A 19,389-nucleotide genomic window follows, 5' to 3' on the forward strand; every position below is an offset into this window, starting at 1 on the left:
TTCTGTCAAAAAGGCAAAAACTCTAAGACTCCTTGATTTGCAAAATCAACTTTTGGATCTTGAACAGCAACATAGTGAAACTTGGGAGTCAGAACTACTTCTACGGATGAGGCTAATTAAACAAGAAATTGATAAAATTTACAGTGAAGAGGTAGAGAAAAAACTCAGATTTACAAGACAGAGGTATTATGAGGCAGGTCCCAAAGCATCCAAGATCCTGGCCTGGAGACTCCGCAAACAGCAGTCAGATGCTACCGTACATAAAATAAAAGACCCCGTTACCAAAAAAATGACATTTGATTTAGAAGGAATAGAAAAAGCATTCGAAAACTTTTATCAGACCCTATACAACCAACCCAAACCATTTGATGCCTGTGCAGCTGATAATTTTTTGAGCCAGTTGGATTTGCCCTCCTTAGGTAGATTGCATAATGAAAAACTGATTAAACCAATTACAGCCGAGGAAATTGATAAAGTTATATCCTCCTTGAAATCTAATAAATCCCCGGGACCTGATGGATTTCCGGGGGAATCAATCAATCAATCAACTTTTTTCTTATATAGCGCCAAATCATGGCGCTATATAATGGTATAAGTCCAAATGGTATAAGTCGTTTAGAGAACAGTTGATACCAATAATGGTTAGAACTTTTAACTTTATATTTAAGGGGGGCCCTTTACCTCCATCTTGGAGGGAAGCCACCATCTCAATTATTCTTAAGGAGGGGAAGGATTTGTCTCAGTATGGATCTTACAGGCCGATCAGTGTCCTGAACCAAGATTATAAAATCTTCGCAGCTGTATTAGCTAAAAGGATGGAGGAAATTATGCCGTTTTTGACTGACGAAGATCAAACTGGGTTTATTACTGGCAGGCAGACCCAAGATAATATTAGAAGGACCCTCCATACAATAGAATTTATTAAAAAGGAAAATCTGACAGCCATTTTGCTTAGCATGGATGCTGAAAAAGCTTTTGATTCAGTGGGCTGGGAGTTTCTTTAAAAGTGATCGAAAAATTTGGCTTTCATACTGATTTTATTAATGGTATTAGAACTTTATACACGTCCTATTGCGAGAATTAAAGTTAACAGGAGTCTTTCCGGGACTATACGGCTACAACGTGGGTGTCGTCAAGGGTGCCCGGCTAGCCCAGCGTTGTTCAACTTATTTATTGAGCCACTTGCTCAAGCAATAAGGCAGGACCCAGGCTTACAGGGTATAACAATAAGGGGTTCAGAGTATAAGATATGTCTCCATGCTGATGATGTGTTAGTCAGTTTGAGGGATCCAGAAACCAGTGTCCCCAAATTGATGGACCTGTTACAAATATATGGTGACCTGTCAGGTTATACCCTTAACATTGAGAAGACAAGCCTTGGTTTTTAATTTTAACCCAACACAAGATCTCAAAACAAAATACAAATTTGACTGGGATTCCAACTTAATTAAATATTTAGGGGTAAGACTTACTAAAAACCTATTAGAACTTTATGACAAAAACTATCTGTCCATTAACACACGTATAAAAGAAGATTTAGATAGATGGGCCTCTTTACCTCTTGATTTGGGTAATAGACTAATGATAATAAAAACAAATGTCTTGCCGAGATTATTGTACTTGTTTCAGTCATTACCTGTTCAGATTCCTGAGTGCCAGTTTAGAGAATGGGACAAAACCATTTCCCATTTTGTTTGGAATGGTAAAGCCCCTCGGATAAGATATAAAACTCTACAATTACCCAGGCCAAGCGGTGGGATGGGTTTACCATGCCTTAAAGATTACTACACTGCTGCACAGCTAAGACCACTTATGCTCTGGTGCAATACTGATTATATAGCAAAATGGAAGGCCATGGAGTTATCATTGTTGAATAAACCATTACAGAGTTTATTAAGTAATGTGACAGCTATTAAACAATGTAACATTCAGAATCAGTGGGTAGACTTTTAAATTAATATTTGGTTAGACCTGGTCAAATGGTTTAATCTTCAAAAAGAAATCCGTGTTTTAATGTGGCCAGTGCATGACCCTGACTAAGAACCAGCCCAAATTGATAGGAGTTACACACAATGGGAAAGACATGGGATTACTGCATTGTGCCTCCTATTGGACAACCAAGAATTTATCGACTTTAAAACTATGTCTGAGCGATACGGGTTAGGTCGGCAGGATTTTTATAGATATCTCCAACTTCGCCCATTTTTATGTCAAACATATAAAAAGATCTTCCTCTAGAGAATGTATCACCCATTATACAAATGTTCATTAAGACTTACAAATCAAAACTGACTAGGACAATAATTGGTGAACTATATTGGAATCTAGTTAAACTAAAAGGTAACTCTACATTTTATGTTAAGGAGAAATGGGAGAAGGAACTTGGATTTAATATCACGTCTGAGCAATGGGAAACGATAATCGAAATGCAAATTACTACTACAAATTCACAAACGTGGAGAGATTTCTCTTGGAAGAATAGTATTAGGTATTTTATAACCCCAAAGCAGACATCACCGTACTGTCAAAGATGTTTTAGGTTATGATACTGAATTTACTTGCTTATCGTTTTATTTGGGGAATATGGATAAAAATATACCAAAAGCTGATAGTTACATTTTAAAAATCATGATGACAGCAGGTAAAAAAGCCATAACTAAGCGATGGCTTAGCAGGGACCCTCCCACCACCAGTCAGTGGATGGCCATTGTTAATATCCAAAGCATGGAGCGCTTGACTTTTAGCTTAAGACTTCAAAAGGAAAAGGGAGATGACTTTTGAGAAAAATGGAACACATACTTTTTTAAAAGAGGTGACAACACACAATTTTTATGATTTTGTTTTATACGCTCGGCATCTGTATTTTTTTTTCCCTCTACTTTTTACCTGTAATACTTACTGTATATCCCCCAAACTGTTTTCTGTTTTTCTCCTGTTCTTATTTTTTGTGAAATGTTCTAATGGAAAAATAAAGTAAACAAAACAAAAAAAAAAAAATCGTGTCAAAGGCTACTGTCAGATCCAGAAGAATGAGGAGAGATGGTGAGCCAGCGTCTGCTGTCATCAGCAGGTCGTTAGTAACCCTGAGCAGGGCAGTTTCTGTACTGTGGCCAGAGCGGAAACCAGATTGAAACTTCTCAAAAAGGTTGTTAAGTTTAAGGTGGCCATGAAGCTGAGCACCAACTACTTTTTCCAGAACCTTGGAAAGATATGGTAAGGCTGGAGATGGGTCTTTAGTTGGCAAGAACCTCTGCGTCTAGAGTAGGTTTTTTGAGAAGTGGTCTAATGACAGCAGCTTTTAAGGCAGGTGGAATATGGCCAGCTTGAAGGGAGAGGTTTATGATTTTGGTGATTCGAAAATCACCAAAATCCAACCTTTCTGCCATTTTAACAGAGCTGTAGGAAAAGGATCCAGGGTGCAAGTGGAGGGTTTCATCTTTCTTATGATGTCCGCAACTTCTTGTTGTGAGATGTCAGGAAAACATAAAGAAGTTGAAAAGTTCCAGACTGAGGGTCAGCAGTTGGGACCGGTAAGGCAGAAGAGCTGGAGAGAAGCGAGCGGATGGTGTCTACCTTGTTTTAAAAGAAGATGAGAAAGTCATTACACTGCTCCTCTGTGCCTTCTGAGAGAGGTTGTGGCTTGAGGAGATGGTTTATCATAGAAAAAAGCTGCTTAAAATTACCAGAATTATTGTTGATGATGTTGGAGTAAAACTGTGACAGTGCATCCCTGAGGGACTTTGCATAGGACTTCTGGTATTCTCTGTAGGCTTGTCTGTGCAGGCTGACCAGAGCCTTTGAAACATCAGTCAAGGTCACGCTTTGACATGTACTGTCAACTGTGGTACCTTATGTGTAGACAGGTGTGTGCCTTTCCAAATCATGTCCAATCAACTGAATTTACTCCAGGTGGACTCCAATTAATCCAAAGAAACATCTCAAGCTCAATTTTGAGCTTGTGGTAAAGGCTGTGAATACTTATACATGATTTCTTTGTTTTTCTTTTAGCTACGTACCTACTGGCTACCCTTGTACCAAATGTCCACTCAATATATCTTTCACCACTACTGACAAATGGCTCTTGGTGGCATTTTCAATATGGTTGCCATAGAAGCCATATTTGAAATCACATCAGAATGCCTCAAATAAACTTTGTTGTCTTCATGGGTAGGGGCAAGCACACCAAATTTCAGCTCCATTGATTCAGTAGTTTTGGAGATGATGGTGTTTAAACTGACAACCAGATAAGTGACTGTCCAGGGGTCATATTAAAAATTGTTTATGTTTTGGCTTGATGATAGCTACACATGTAGCAAATTTCAGCTCAACCGCTGCATAAATGGCTGACAAATGGCGATATACGCGATTTTCAAGACAGCTGCAAAGGCGGCCATATTTGAAATCGGATTGGAATGGCTGGAGCAAACTTTGTTGTCCTCATGGGTAGGAACATGCACACCAAGTTTCAACGACATTGGTCCAACGGTTGCGGAGAAGAAATTTACACATGCCGATGGACGGGTGACCTATGACATCAGCTTTGGTCTAGCTGAGCTAAAAATGACAAAAATTTGAGGATTGTGACAGACTTACTCTGATCTGGTTCTTGAGCTGCTCAGCCTCCTGGCGTAGCTGATCCAGTTCACTCATTTTCTTCTAATGGTGTGCTTTGCTCCGCTGCCTAGATGCTTGCCAATCTGGAAAAGATTAGAAATCAGGGATTTAATGCACTGGCCACATGTCTCTTTGCAACATCAACATAAGGAACTAGTGGCACATCCATGTAGACCTTTTACTGTCTAAATTCAGCAATTAACCATCTCAAAAAAAATATTTTTCAATTTCAGTTTATTATCATTTATATAGTGCCAAATCACAACAGAGTTCCCTTAAGGCACTTCACACAAGTAAGTTCTAACCTTACTAACCCCCAGAGCAACAGTGGTAAGGAAAAACTCCCTCTGAGGAAGAAATCTCAAGCAGACCAGACTCAGAGGGGTGACCCTCTGCTCCAACAACTTCTCTTCAGCTCAAGACCTGTCCTTGTCAGCTTGAAACAGTTATCTAGCAACAGCCACTTGGCATCTACTTTAGGGACAAGACAATTTTGAGGATGATGTTCTCAAACAGCAGCAAACATCTTGCTATATGAAACAACTGAAAATCTTTTCTCTACATCCAAGGGAAAAATACATATAAAAACATTTAGGGAGAGCGGCAAGCATAACTGAAGTAACAGGTAGAGTGGAAAAAAAACAAGCACATACTAAAAGGCCATCTTGGTTTTCGCACTACTAGATCTCACAGAGGCCCAATTAATGAAAAGGATTTGACAAAGCTGTCGATGTGCTAGACTCTTCTCCAATGTCATCCCCATAATCCAGGGACACAGTTGATTCAGCTCCTCCAGCCAAATCCAGTTAAGACAAGACCTGCTGATGATCCTAAAAGCAGTGCCTATCACATTGACCCCAATCCTTGGGTTGACACGCCTCATACTCACTTTTATTATACATAGAAGATACACACATACATACACACACGCAAGCACACACAGACACACACACCTAACAACTTTGAACCGTCTGACATTACTGTATCAATGTTGGACACTGCTAAGTCATAGCAAGTTAAGTATTCCATTTAAACCCTGTTCTCAAGGCATCTATAACAAGCACATTAGAAAATTTAGCACCTCCATTAATGAACTGCATTATCGGAGGCACAAAAAAAAAAAAAGCTCTCCGTTTCCATTTTCTCTCTTGCCTATTACAAAAAAATGAAATACCTAATTATGACATTTGTACTACCTACCTATGAATACTTCCTACAGCACTTACCTCACTGCTTTTCTAGCTTTAGATTTATGTCCTGCAGCAGGCCGACACCTTTTGAATGAGTATCTTATCCTTCAAACGCCTGACATCTCTGCAGCTACCCATCACCTGATTGGTCAGTGGTGCTAAATGGGTCTCCATCCATGCAAGGTGCCTTAACCCCTTAATCATGGCTATAAAAACACCTCATGCCAGTATCACTGGCTTACTCTCATCTTCTCTGCAGAGATATCTGCAAATATGCAGAACTGACCTAATGGTGACCTTAGAAAAACAGTCTTAGAACCTCACAAAAAAAAAAAAAAAAACTTCAAAGCAACTGCAAATTTGGGGAGAAGACAAACACAAGTCACACTTTGGCAATACAGTGACTTTATTGGCTGAACTACTCAACCACATTACTCTTAAAAAGTTGGTATGGTTGAGACCATAGTTTGCAATTTTAGATAACATGAAAAGCTGAAGTTGCAGGAAATGGCTTCATCTGTATTTGGAAAAACAAAATGCCAGAGTTTCTACCAAAAGAAGCTTCCACACAGACAAACAGGCTCAAACTAGGGATGCACCGATCCACAATTTTTTACTTCCGCTCCGATCCCAATCCCTGCATTTGGATATCTGCCGATACCGATACTTTTCCGATCCGATACCAGAGCTCTGTCTTTAATATTATTATTATTGTTGATTTTATGATTGTTTTCTTAAAAAGGAGACCAGAAAGTTGAGCTACAATTTGCCAGAAGGTGCATCTAAGATGAAAACCTAGATTTGATGTTTTGGTGAAAGAATGAAGTATTTTTATTTTTTATAGACATTTATAGCCTTATTTTTATAGGCTTAAGGAGAAAAGACAGTACTCTCTTTCCCTGCCTGTCTCTCTTCTCGTCTCTTCCTCTCTCTCTGCTCATCTCCCTCTCTTTCTCTCTGCTTGTCTCCCTCGCCCTCTCTGCCTGTCTCTCTTCTCGTCTCTCTCTCTCTCTCTGCTCATCTCCCTCTTTCTCTCTGCTTGTCTCCCTCTCTCTCTCACTCACTCGCTCGCTTTCTCTCTCTCTGTCTCTCTCGCTGTTTAAGTGCTACTCAAATTTATCGGTATTCTCGGATACGTGAATTACGTCGGAATCGGAAACCAATACTGATCCGGGATCGGCTCGGTCTCATCCCTAGCTCAAACACTTCAGAACCACTACACAACATACACACACAAACAACAACAAACAAACCGTGAACGTTGAGGACAAAGTATCCGTCATGTCTTCCCAGTGCAGCTGTGAGCCCTGTGAACCCACCGTCACACCAAAGTTGAGCGTGTTGCCAAGATGCCCGGAAAGTCTACAGCTCCGGAAAATGAGTTACTCTCGACTGCTTCCGAGCACGTGCTAATCAGGACTGCAGACCTAAATAAATGCTTGTCAGTGGGTAGGATGAACGTATTTATCCAGAAAGGGTTTTGAAATAAAATTATTTTTGTCACATTCTCACCAGACAGACAACGTGGACATCCTCATCTCTTGTTAAAAATAATAATGCAATGCTAAAATCTCCTTGGGCATATCAGCATAACAATAGGAAACCGAACGTGACCCTTTGACCTCTTAAAATTGGTCACGGTTAGCCATCTTTGAACTTGTCCAAGGTCTGTGTCCCAAGAATGCTCTCTGTGAATTTGAAGACCCTGGCAGTAATAGGACTGCACTTTTACAGAGTACAGAAAGATGGATGAGATCAGTTTTGCTCTTTTTCGCTTTCTTACTTTTCATGGTTTTGACAAAGACAATTTTTTTTTATTGCCAGATAGTCTTGATGTTGCAGTTTAATCCAACAATTAAATATTTCAAAATATTTGATAAGAGACACCTTGTTTTCAACTAGGGCCCCAGGAAAAAAAGTTCCTTATTTTCTGTACACATGAAATGCACATATACGAGGGGGGTGGGGGTCCAGGGGGGCAAAGCCATTTGATTGGTTTGGGTGTAGAGAGTCAGACTCAGACGCCCCGGGTTTCATTAATCTCAGGTGATTTTCAGGACTTTGTGACTTATTATTAAGTAATGCTGAATTTATGTGGAAATGATTGTTGTACAGAATCTTTAGAGATCTGTCACTGAGACAGATGATGACTGGAGTGACGTTTTAGGTTAAGTTTTAATCGGTTAACGCCATTGTGTCCAACTGACTTCCATGTCAATGAGGAGGGCTGTTAATCAAACCTCGCTCTTCAGAAACAAATCACAGCAAAGCCAGTGCCAACCTAGTTCCCCTTAGCGCCAAAACCCTCCTCTCGTGGTGCCATAATTTTCGAGCAAGAGCAGAAATCCCCTGCGCGCATGCAGAAATCAACTTCGAGAGGGCTGGTCGTCTCTCGCCGCGCCTTTTCTCTCACTCAAGGAACAGTTTCTGTGCGCGCAAAGAGACAACTTTGCGCTTGCGCATTTAATATCTACGTGTATGAAACAATGTAACGCACCCAAATTTTTTATGCGAGTGTGGTTTTGGTGCTGATCTCACGCCATAAGGGATGACATCGAGGAGAATCAAAGTACTGTTAATTTTGTCAGACAAGACAAATTTTGTTTTCATGATGAAAATGAGATACTACGTCAGTGTTCTAAAAAGCTGACCAAGACAAAATAACATGCATGACTGTTGACGAAATAAGACAAGACGAAAATGTTGTGCATGAAATAAAAACTGAAATACAAGCGCATGAGAACGTGTGGGACATCCTGCACGTCACATCACGTCGTGCACCCCTCTCACTTTTCTTATGTTATTAACTTAAGTTAGCGGCTTAATATGACAAAATAAATGGAACATGGAAACAGGTTTTGATGGAAATCCATATACAAACAAAGGTTTTGCAGCCCTGTATACAGCATGTACAGTTGTGCTCAAAAGTTTACATACCCTGGGAATTTTTTTTTTTTTTTGGCCATTATACAGAGAATGAATGATACCATAAAAACTTTTTCCCCCCCACTCATGGTTAGTAGTTTGGTGCAGCCATTTATTGTCAAACAACTGTGTTTACTCTTTCTAAATCACAATGACAACAGAAACTACCCCAATGACCCTGATCAAAAGTCTACATACCCCTGTTCTTAATACCAAACATTGCCCCCTTTAACATCAATGACAGCTTGGAGCCTTTTGTGGTAGTTGTGGACAAGGCTCTCTCACGGTAAAGCTGCCACTGAATACGTCAGAGGTCGAAATACATTTGTTAACCTACTTGCACTGGTGCTAGTAACAAAAAAACAAAAAACAAAAAAATTACTTGCACCAAAAAAAGGTTACTTTCACAACCTTAAAACTCCTCCTCTGATGTGTCAGACTTTTCCTCTCTGGGGAGAGTTTGAGGGGAGAGCAGCAGCAGCGGCAGACAGTTTTGTTTTTTTTGTTTTTTTTACGTGCGTGTGTGAACGTACGGAACCCGGGAGAGTTCACTTAAAGTGATATTTTTTTTCTGGCCATGATAATCTGTGCACACGTTTTCCTTTAATTGAGCCCACGAATTAATAAAACATGCTCTCAAATTAATAAAACGTGCACGTTTTCCTGGCCATGCTAATTCGTGCGCACGTTTTCCTTTAACTGAGCCCTCAAATTAGTAAAGCGTGTGCACGTTTTCCTTTCATTCAAAATGATATGACCTAAATTGTCATCCTCACGATGGGGAGACGCTTCACCCTCAGCATCCTTTTTAATGTACTTAAACTCCAGATGATGCCATGCTGGCTAGCCAGAGTTCTCTATATGTCCTTGTGTGCCCAAACCATGATGATATACCCTGACCACATCCATTTCTAATAAAACGTGCACACAATATAATAAAACATGCATACACTCTCTCCACATGCAAAACATTTTGCAATGACACTTGCAGGGCTCCGCAGTTTACATGTGCGCACGCGAACGGGACAGGAGGTCCTCAAACTGGAGCTCCTGCAGTTTATCTGCTGTAGCTGTTGCAGCAAATAATGAAACTCCCCGAATTGGGAACGTCTCATGAGGATGTTGTGAACCCAGGGACGGCGCCGCTGGCGACGTTTATCTGCTTTCTTCAACAAATAGAGCACAGCAACTCGCTCCGTGTGAAACACGGAAGATGAAGAAAACACACTGGAAATTGTTTTTTTTTTCCCCTAATTTATTCCTTTATTGGTTCATTCTACTGGTGCTTATAGTTGATAAAACTTGGATAAAGTTACTTGCACCAGTGCAGTATAAAATTATGTGCACCGCTCGAATAATACGTGTACAAGCTAGCACATGCACGTACTATTTCGACCCCTGATATGTCTATTTACATCAATTGCGAAGAAATACAAACAAGCGGTCTACGACAAATCTGCATGGAGTAGACAGCTCTCAAAAACTGAGTGACTGTGCAAGAGGGAGAAGCGTGAGGGCATGGCCCTCCCAAAATAGTTTATAAAGTATTTTGCTTTCCAGATTGTGTTAGAATGCAGGAATAAGGCCATACATTTTTAGTCATCTTTTGTAACTTCTATATTATAATAACCAAGTGGCCTCTGTGTGCATGCGTGTGTATAGCTTCGATCACAGAGAAACTGGGGCAAGCTGGCATTTGCCATTTGGTATGCTTATGTATTTTGGGTCAAGGATGAATGCTACAAACAGAAAGTTGATAGGACTAATATTTTTGGAGAAATTAGCAACATTACCTAACAACAGTAATCAATGGACATTGTGCTGCAATGCACCACAGGAGTTCAGAGTTTTAGGATTTTAACTGTCACTATGGTTCAAGTTAGTTTAATAGTGTTGTTAGTGTTATTGATTTATTGTGTTTTTGTGGTTCAGTCAGTTTAGTTAAGTGTCATGTGGACATTACCTTGAGCGAGTTAAGTGCCACGTTGCAGTTACCATGAGTGAAAAGCGTACTGGTTTGTGGGTGTGTAAAAATCAGTGATGAAAGTGGGCCATAAGGACAAGAAACCTCAGGCACATTCTGGTGCAATTTCAGGTCTATTTACCCATCAAAAAAGAAAAAAAAATATCGGCAAAAAATTCAACTTTTTGTTGGGTCAGGTCAATTTTCAAAGACTATTTTCCCATATGGGCAAGATGACAAAACTACAACACACAGTCTGTCACATGAATTATAATACAATGGAATTACTATTCCATAAAAACCACATGTTTACATTGAATGTTACTGTTCTCTGTCCACATTTATCTAAACATTTGAATTCAGCAATTTGTGCTTTTGTAAGAACTGAAAGTGTCTTAAATTCAAATAAAATTTTATACAAGTGAAGCTGCATCTACTGTTCATTCAGTCACCAATATAATACTTTTAGTTCTTGGGGATTTGGGTTTACATTTGTTTCTTATTCACTTCTGTAAATGTGAAAACATAACATGGATTTTTTTTTCATCCAGTGCCGACGTCAACATTTCTGGGCTACTCACAACTTTAGTGTTGTGCAAAATGACACACAGACGTTTCTCACATCAATATTTGACTTCTACAAGCATGTAAACCATCATATTTTCCTCCACATGAATATTTCACTCCCATGTAACAGAAGAAACCATAATTTGCAGATTTAGAAGGCTAACATAACATATTTGGCAAGAAGACAGCTTGTAGTAAATTTATCCCAAAGACAGATCTGATTTGTGTGAACAAACTTGTATAACTTTAACTGAAAACGAACCGTGTCAAAAACATGACATAATAAAATAATAGACTTACCGGGAGTGTTAACGTTTCCATATAAATAATTTTAAAAAGTCGGGTGGGCATTTTGGTCCTTCTCCTCCAATCAGCCCCATTTGAATTTATTCCTATTCCTGCCAAGTCACAACAAAGTTGCCTCAATGCGCTTCACACAAGTATGGTTTAACCTTACCAACCCCTAAAGCAAACACACAGGCGACAGTGATAAGGAAAAACTCCCTCTGATGATTTGAGGAAGAAACCTCAAGCAGACCAGACTCAAAGGGGTGACCCTCTGCTTGGGCCCTGCTACCAAAACAATAATACATAAACATTTGGGCATCCATGCCGGTGCACTGGATGGGAGGCTCGCAGAAGAAGACACCACCCCCATCTCTTGATGGAGTCGCACCTCAAACTGAGAAAAAAAACAAAAAAAAAAAAACAATCAGGGATCAGAAAAATGACAAATACAGTATAGTTTGTCAGCATTAAGCAACAAGAAAACAGAAGAAATACTAAGGTGCCACTAGCCCTAAGCTAGAAAGACCCAGACTTTAGATAAAGTTGAGGCCATGGCCCACTCTGTTTACTAATAAATGAATTTAAAAGGGTAAAAAGCATAGGAACATACTATGCCAGGATGCTAGGCATACCAAAGGGAAAATAAGTGCATCTTAAGTCTGGACTTGAAAGTCTCTGCAGAATCTGACTTTTATTGATGCAGGGAGATCATTCCACAGAACAGGGGCACGATAAGAGAAAGGTCTGTGACCCATAGACTTTTTATTCCTAGGGACACAAAGTAGACCTGCACCCTGAGAGCGCAGAGCCTGGGCTGCTATGTAAGATTTAAGTAGGTCAGCTAAGTAGGGAGGTGCTAGTCTGTGAATAATTTTGTAGGTTAGTAAGAGAACCTTAAAATCTGATCTCACAGGGAGAGGAAACCAGTGAAGAGACACCAAAATGGGTGTAAAGTGGTCCACTTCGCTTCCTGTCAAAAGTCTGGCAGCAGCATTTTGAACCAGTTGGAGACCCCTAATGCTGGCCTGCTGTAAACCAGAAAACACCCTTAATCCTTCTTCAAGTTTATTGGCGGTTTGCAAACCAACACGGTGCATTACTGCATTAATGGCTTCTGATATACTTGTATGCTATCAAAAATAACCCAAAAATGTTCACCACATATTAAAAGAATAGATTTCCGGAGATTTACGGAAAACTATCACTGAAAAGTAAAAGCACCTGCTTGGAGTCGAATGCAGAAAAGACAGAGTTCTGCGTTGAGTGCATGTATAACTTTGATCACAGACAAACTAGGGAGAGCTGACATTTACTGTTTGGCATGTTTATGTATTTTGAGTGAAGGATGAACGCCGCAAAACATTAGCTAACAACACTGAACAATGGACGTTAATTACATTCTGGATTCACATGCCATTCCAACTCATTACAGAAACTTTGTATAATTTATTACCACCCTTGAAAAATGTCAGCTACTTAAAACTACCCAATCGTAAGCATGTGGATTCCCACGAGCAACACGCTAGTTGTATTTTAAACACTGTAAACATGGGAAATCTAATTCTGCAGGCAATAACATTCAAACAGCTGTTTATGAAAAACTTTTCCCATATTTATCATACCTCTGGTCAGCAGTAGGGATGGGGTCGATCCGATATCTGTATCGGGTTTCGATGCAAATGTATTTCACACATCGGAAATTTCCAATACAACCAGCTGACTTTTCTGGTCTAGAAGTCATCTGTGTATGTGCTGAAACATTCGTGTTTTTTTTGGGGGGGGGGGTTCCTGAAGGGAGGTGTGTCTCAATGAGATGGCGGAGGCATGCCTCCTTTCAGGAAATCCCTTTCGCAGCTGGCAGGCAGTGAGCATGCAAACATTTAAGACGCCAGCCATTGACCAACTTTTCATCACACCTGGGAGGACGGGTGCAATGATTTACCCAGACTGACTCCAAATTTGAGCAAATGAAATACTTTAATTTTTGGTGTTTGTTGTGGTATTTTGGAAATGCGGACGTGCAGCAATGATATATGTACTCTGGGTGGGTGTACCATCTGGTGTTCAAGAGATGAAACTTCAGTCACTAACCTAACAATGGTGCTGTTTACATGTGTACATAAACATGTATACCATTAATCAGATATATTCCATTCTTTTACATTTGCGCATTCTAAAGAGCTAATTTCTTGGGGGGGGGGGGGGGGGGGGGGGAGCACGGTCTTTTCTTTTAAAGGTATGCTTTTTTTCAAGACTTTTTATCAATCAGGATTTGATCGAGATATTTTCCACAGGGGCTCTCAAAAAATTTTGAGGAAAGCGTGCATAAACCCCCCCAAAAATTAATAGAAATATGTCATTCTTCAGGGCTGTGAAATGAAAATTGTGAAATCCGAGGAAAATTTGCAGGGGGTAGATTGTAGAATATTTAAAAAAAAAAAAAAAAAATCAGGGTAAAATATCAATAACATACCTAATAATAAAAAGCCACATTCTTGTGTAAATTCCTGTAAATCCACTCAAAGCCACAATGTCTTTTTTTCCCCATGAAAAAAGTCTACATTAATAAAAACTAATTTACACTGTATAAATTCATGTAGCCTAAATTTATTCAAAGCCACAATGTCTTTTTTTCAATCAAAGAAAGTCTAGATTAATGAAAGAAAAAAGAGGCACATAATTTTTTCTGAAATCCTGTTTGAACAGCACAATGTTTATTTTCCAGAGAGAAAAAAAATTCTTACCAGTTCGCTTTCCCCGTTTATCTTTCAGGTGTGTTGATGAATCCAGCAACCACTCCACGGATTCTTGTCCTTATCACACTTTTTCACAACGTCTTTCTTGCCATCTTCGCTCTGTCTGATGTCGCTCCGTGACACAGACATGCTACAAAATTCTTCTTTTAAAAACTTGAAAGTTCTAAAAGTTTGCGATGTCCACATGCTACGTTCAGCTAGCTTCGCACAGGAGCCACACAGCGTCACCGCAGCAACCAACCAGTCCCGCTTTACGACAACTGTCGTAACAGCCAGACTTAGAGTGGCATTTATTTTCCTCAAAACTCCACGGATCCGAGGAAACTGATTTATATCTGTAACACACAGATCAGTGTCCACGGACTTATAAAACTTGCATGATGTCGTAAAAAAAGAGAATGCTTTGCGATAAGCATTTTAAAAACTCAGTAACGATCACAATTAAAGAGTACAACACTGACACTCCCGCACCCCTCCCCATGATGAAATCCGTGGAATTCCACGGATCCGCGGAGTTTTCACAGCCCTGTTCTTTCACCAAAACATCAAATCTAGGCTTGCATTTTAGATGTACCTCCTGGCAAACTGTAGCTGAACTTTCAGGTCTTCTTTTAAAGAAAATCCTCCTCTATACCACTTCATCATGAAGCTGTATAACTGGGGACACAAAATATCCTCATATAAAATCAACAATAATAATATTAAAGCAAACAGTATCGGTACCGGCAGATATCAACTTCAGGTATTAGGATCGGTGCATCCCAAGTCAGCAGCTCAAAGGGAGAAGGGGGTTGCAACCCCCTTAACACCACCTCTAAATCTTCCACTTGAGTGGTTTCATGTCTCTCGGTCCAAATGCTGCAACTATACCCAGAGCGACTGACTCACAGAATAATTATAAAAATAATCAAAGCTGGTGAATTTGTATGAATTACATGTACATTTATGTATTGTTGGAGCAAAGTTTACATATGCTTCAGTTCAATAAATAAGAAGTTTGTTTTTGATCAACAGTTTATGCCCTGGTGAAAATACATAAACACGTAATACTGGTGTGTCTGACATGCATGTCTGAAACAACCTGCAGCATGTCTCAGGTGTGAGGCACTGGAGCAAAATACATCCAGAATGGGGAATTGGGCAGTCAGACCAAAACTGATTTTTGGTGCAAATCTGAACAAAGCACTGGAACAGTGGTTCTCAACCTGGTCCTTAAGTACTACCTGACGTTCACATTTTTTTTGCATCAATCAAGTGCTTGATTGACTGTACACCTCAATGAACTAATCCGCTTGGGCAGAGCAAGGGGAGATGTAAAATATGTAGTTTAGGTGGTACTTGAGTACTGGTTTGAGAACTACTGCACAAGAGAGGGGAGACATCATTAAAATGCACAAAATGTAGTTTAATTGGTTGAAAACTTACCAGGTAAACTGGCAAATATAATTCTGGAGAACTTTTTTTCTCGGGTGTGTTTCAATATCAACACATACGCTGGTTCAATCAATGTGCGCACACATATATGGAGACCAAAGAAAAGCCACAAAGCCACATATAATGTGCAACCACCCTTCCTTTTTTAAATCCTTGTTCTAATACATTTTACACAGTTCATACAGTCAACACAGTTAAATAGTTGATGTCCTCCTGTTTAACCAAACGTTTCGGAGGAGCAGAGGTTCTGGATCTATATAAACACATAACTGGATGATATATTTCACTTGTCTGTACCACACCACAATACAAAAATGACATTCTGCCTCATCTCAGCAACATCACTACCTTGCACTGCAAAACATGCCTGTTGGACTGTGTACCCACTGTTTAGTGCTGCAACAATATTCTGCCTTGTTCCAGCTCAATTTCTACTGTGAAAAATTAACATTGAACATATTTAATGTTATGTTGTGTTAATGGTTGCTCTGGGGGTTAAGGTTAGACCTTACTTGTGTGAAGCGCCTTGAGGCAACCTTGTTGTGATAAGGCGCTATATAAATGAAAATAAATTGAAATTGAAAAAACACTTGGAATAGAAGAACATTTAGTTTTGACTAATGTCAGGTGTGTTAAATACAACTCAAAGAAAAAAAATTCAGAGAATCTAAAATGAGGTCATAATTACTGGTAGTGCAGGGACATCACAACACAGAGATAGGATCCAGCAACAATAGTGAGAGGTGTGATGCAGAAGACTATTGTGCTGCTCGTGGGCGTGTTAAAAAGCCCACGAGCGTGGTCCTGAAGACTTCTTTCAGTCAGCTATTTTTAGAGAGGAGGTGGAGTTCACATTTTCCAGCCGCAAACAACTTCAGCTCTTTCTTTTATCCTGTTCACATCCAGACGACACAAATCATGACAAAACGCAAGTGTTACACAAAACCCAATGATCAGAAGTTGACCTCTGCATTTTTTTGTTTCATCTTGGTATTGATCACAACCTGTGTAGCTGAGGAGGAGCAGCCAGAAAAAAGTCCCAACATGTGGGGTACCGCAACAGATGGACTGGCACCAAGTGTCACGGAGGTTGAGGCTGGTGCACAGCCACAGACTCGATCGACGTCGTCTGCCGCGGGATTGACCGGATCAGAGGCTAACAATAATGCTGCAGCCACTGTGACAGGGAACGGGTACTTTTATGAAACAAATGACAAAACAGAAATCAAAATTCTTCAAGTACAGAGACATACTTTCATTCTTTGCGATTTTGGTGCTGGACAGCAACATGCATCATTACCAATCTTGCCCCCTATCAAATCATCAAACATTAAATCTAGACTTGCATCTTAGATTGTACCTTCTGGCAAATTGTAGTTGAAATTTCAGGTCATCTTTTTAAGAAAATCATCCTCTAAACACTTCATCATGAAGCTGTATAGCCGGGGATACAGAAATCCTAATATAAAATCAACAATAATGGTAATAATAATTAGGGCTGCCACGACTAGTCGCGACTACGTCGCCTATTGAAACTGTCGACAACTAATTTAGTAGTCGACGAGTCATCTGCTTTGAACCTTGAACCAATGAAGCAGTGCCTCAATCCGCTGCTTTGTTGGATCTTTGCTTCGCTCCCCTTCAGAAGCGGCAAGTCATTTCCCGGTCAGGCTGGGATTTGAACCGAGGATCCTCTGGTCTCAAGCCTAACGCTTTAACCACCAGACCATCACCTCCCCTAAATACCGGTAGATACCCAAATTTTAGGTATTGGTAAGAAATCAGAAGTGAAAAAACGTGGTTCTGTGCATCCCTAGTTAATACCTGAGGAAGGAGCTGGCACTGGATGAAAGGATGGTAGCGACAAAGGCAAAAACTGAATTCTACAGTATATGGACAAGCCAACTAAATGGGGGTGAAATGTTTTGTATTGGCTGAGTCAAGCAGTGGCTACACAATCAGGTTCATTATCTACACGTGCAAGACTGACCACAAGAGCGCACGGGCTGTCCTATGATGTGGACATGAGTCTTATTCAGCCATCCTGTCTTGGCACTGGGTACCATATTTACATGGATCATTTTTATACCAGTCCCAACTGTTCATGGACCTGGCCAAGATGATGTTTGGAACATGTGGTACCAACTGGGACAATACAAAAGGATGCCCCAGAGGGAGGGCAAATGCTCTCATCAAAAACTGTGCAAGTGGATCTGTGAGATGAATCAGAGCGGGGCCTCTGGTTTTTCTAAAGAGGATGGACACACAAGAGGTGTCTGTGTGCACCACCATCCATCCTGCATTTTCAGGTGAGACAGTGTGAAGAAGAGTGAAGGATGGACGCTGGTCTGTCAAAGACATTCTGTGTCCTACACCTATAGTGGTCTATAATAAAAAACATGGGTGGCACTGACTAGTGTGCCTTAATTGAGAGAGTGGCGTCAACTCAGAACATGGCACCATTTTGGGTTCAACTGCGCTGAACTACTGAATGAACCTTTAATGTTTTCAACATTTTTAAAAATCATTTAACCACATACAGCAACACATCCAGGTACAGGTACTATCAGAATAAATATAAAAATAGTTAAGCTATCAAATTTACAATTTATGATGATTTATTTAATTAAATTAAAGCCTGATTTATGCAGCTGCAGCTCTGTAACTCTGTCATGCAATGATGTGCATGACAGTTTTAAAGTGCTCCGTCACTGGATAATGCTTTCTTCGGGACTAATTTGACCCTCAACAAGCTTTTCTTTCTACAATCATCACCTCCAATTAAAAGGTAAGCTGTACATTTTCCTCTTTTGCGACTTTGTCCTGTAAAGTTGTGAACTTTTTAATCAGCGTGCGCGCTATAAAAACTGTTATAATATCAATTAATCAATCAATCAATTTTTTTATATAGCGCCAAATCACAACAAACAGTTGCCCCAAGGCGCTTTATATTGTAAGGCAAGGCCATACAATAATTATGTAAAACCCCAACGGTCAAAACGACCCCCTGTGAGCAAGCACTTGGCTACAGTGGGAAGGAAAAACTCCCTTTTAACAGGAAGAAACCTCCAGCAGAACCAGGTTCAGGGAGGGGCAGTCTTCTGCTGGGACTGGTTGGGGCTGAGGGAGAGAACCAGGAAAAAGACATGCTGTGGAGGGGAGCAGAGATCGATCACTAATGATTAAATGCAGAGTGGTGCATACGGAGCAAAAAGAGAAAGAAACAGTGCATCATGGGAACCCCCCAGCAGTCTACATCTATAGCAGCATAACTAAGGGATGGTTCAGGGTCACCTGATCCAGCCCTAACTATAAGCTTTAGCAAAAAGGAAAGTTTTAAGCCTAATCTTAAAAGTAGAGAGGGTGTCTGTCTCCCTGATCTGAATTGGGAGCTGGTTCCACAGGAGAGGAGCCTGAAAGCTGAAGGCTCTGCCTCCCATTCTACTCTTACAAACCCTAGGAACTACAAGTAAGCCTGCAGTCTGAGAGCGAAGCGCTCTATTGGGGTGATATGGTACTACGAGGTCCCTAAGATAAGATGGGACCTGATTATTCAAAACCTTATAAGTAAGAAGAAGAATTTTAAATTCTATTCTAGAATTAACAGGAAGCCAATGAAGAGAGGCCAATATGGGTGAGATATGCTCTCTCC

General features: G+C 40.2%; 1 protein-coding gene across 1 annotated transcript in view; it reads right to left on the reverse strand.

Annotated features, from left to right (window-relative positions):
• Positions 1-19,389, reverse strand: part of LOC117511972 (guanine nucleotide-binding protein G(I)/G(S)/G(T) subunit beta-1) — a 112,835-nt gene that overhangs the window by 74,700 nt on the left and 18,746 nt on the right. Inside the window, exon 2 of the mRNA XM_034171906.1 lies at positions 4,594-4,697. Coding sequence (XP_034027797.1) covers positions 4,594-4,650 — 57 coding nt within the window. The 5' untranslated portion in view covers positions 4,651-4,697. The remainder of the gene's footprint in view (positions 1-4,593; positions 4,698-19,389) is intronic.

Source organism: Thalassophryne amazonica, chromosome 6 (assembly GCF_902500255.1).
Source record: "Thalassophryne amazonica chromosome 6, fThaAma1.1, whole genome shotgun sequence".
NCBI classification, from domain to species: Eukaryota; Metazoa; Chordata; class Actinopteri; order Batrachoidiformes; family Batrachoididae; genus Thalassophryne; species Thalassophryne amazonica.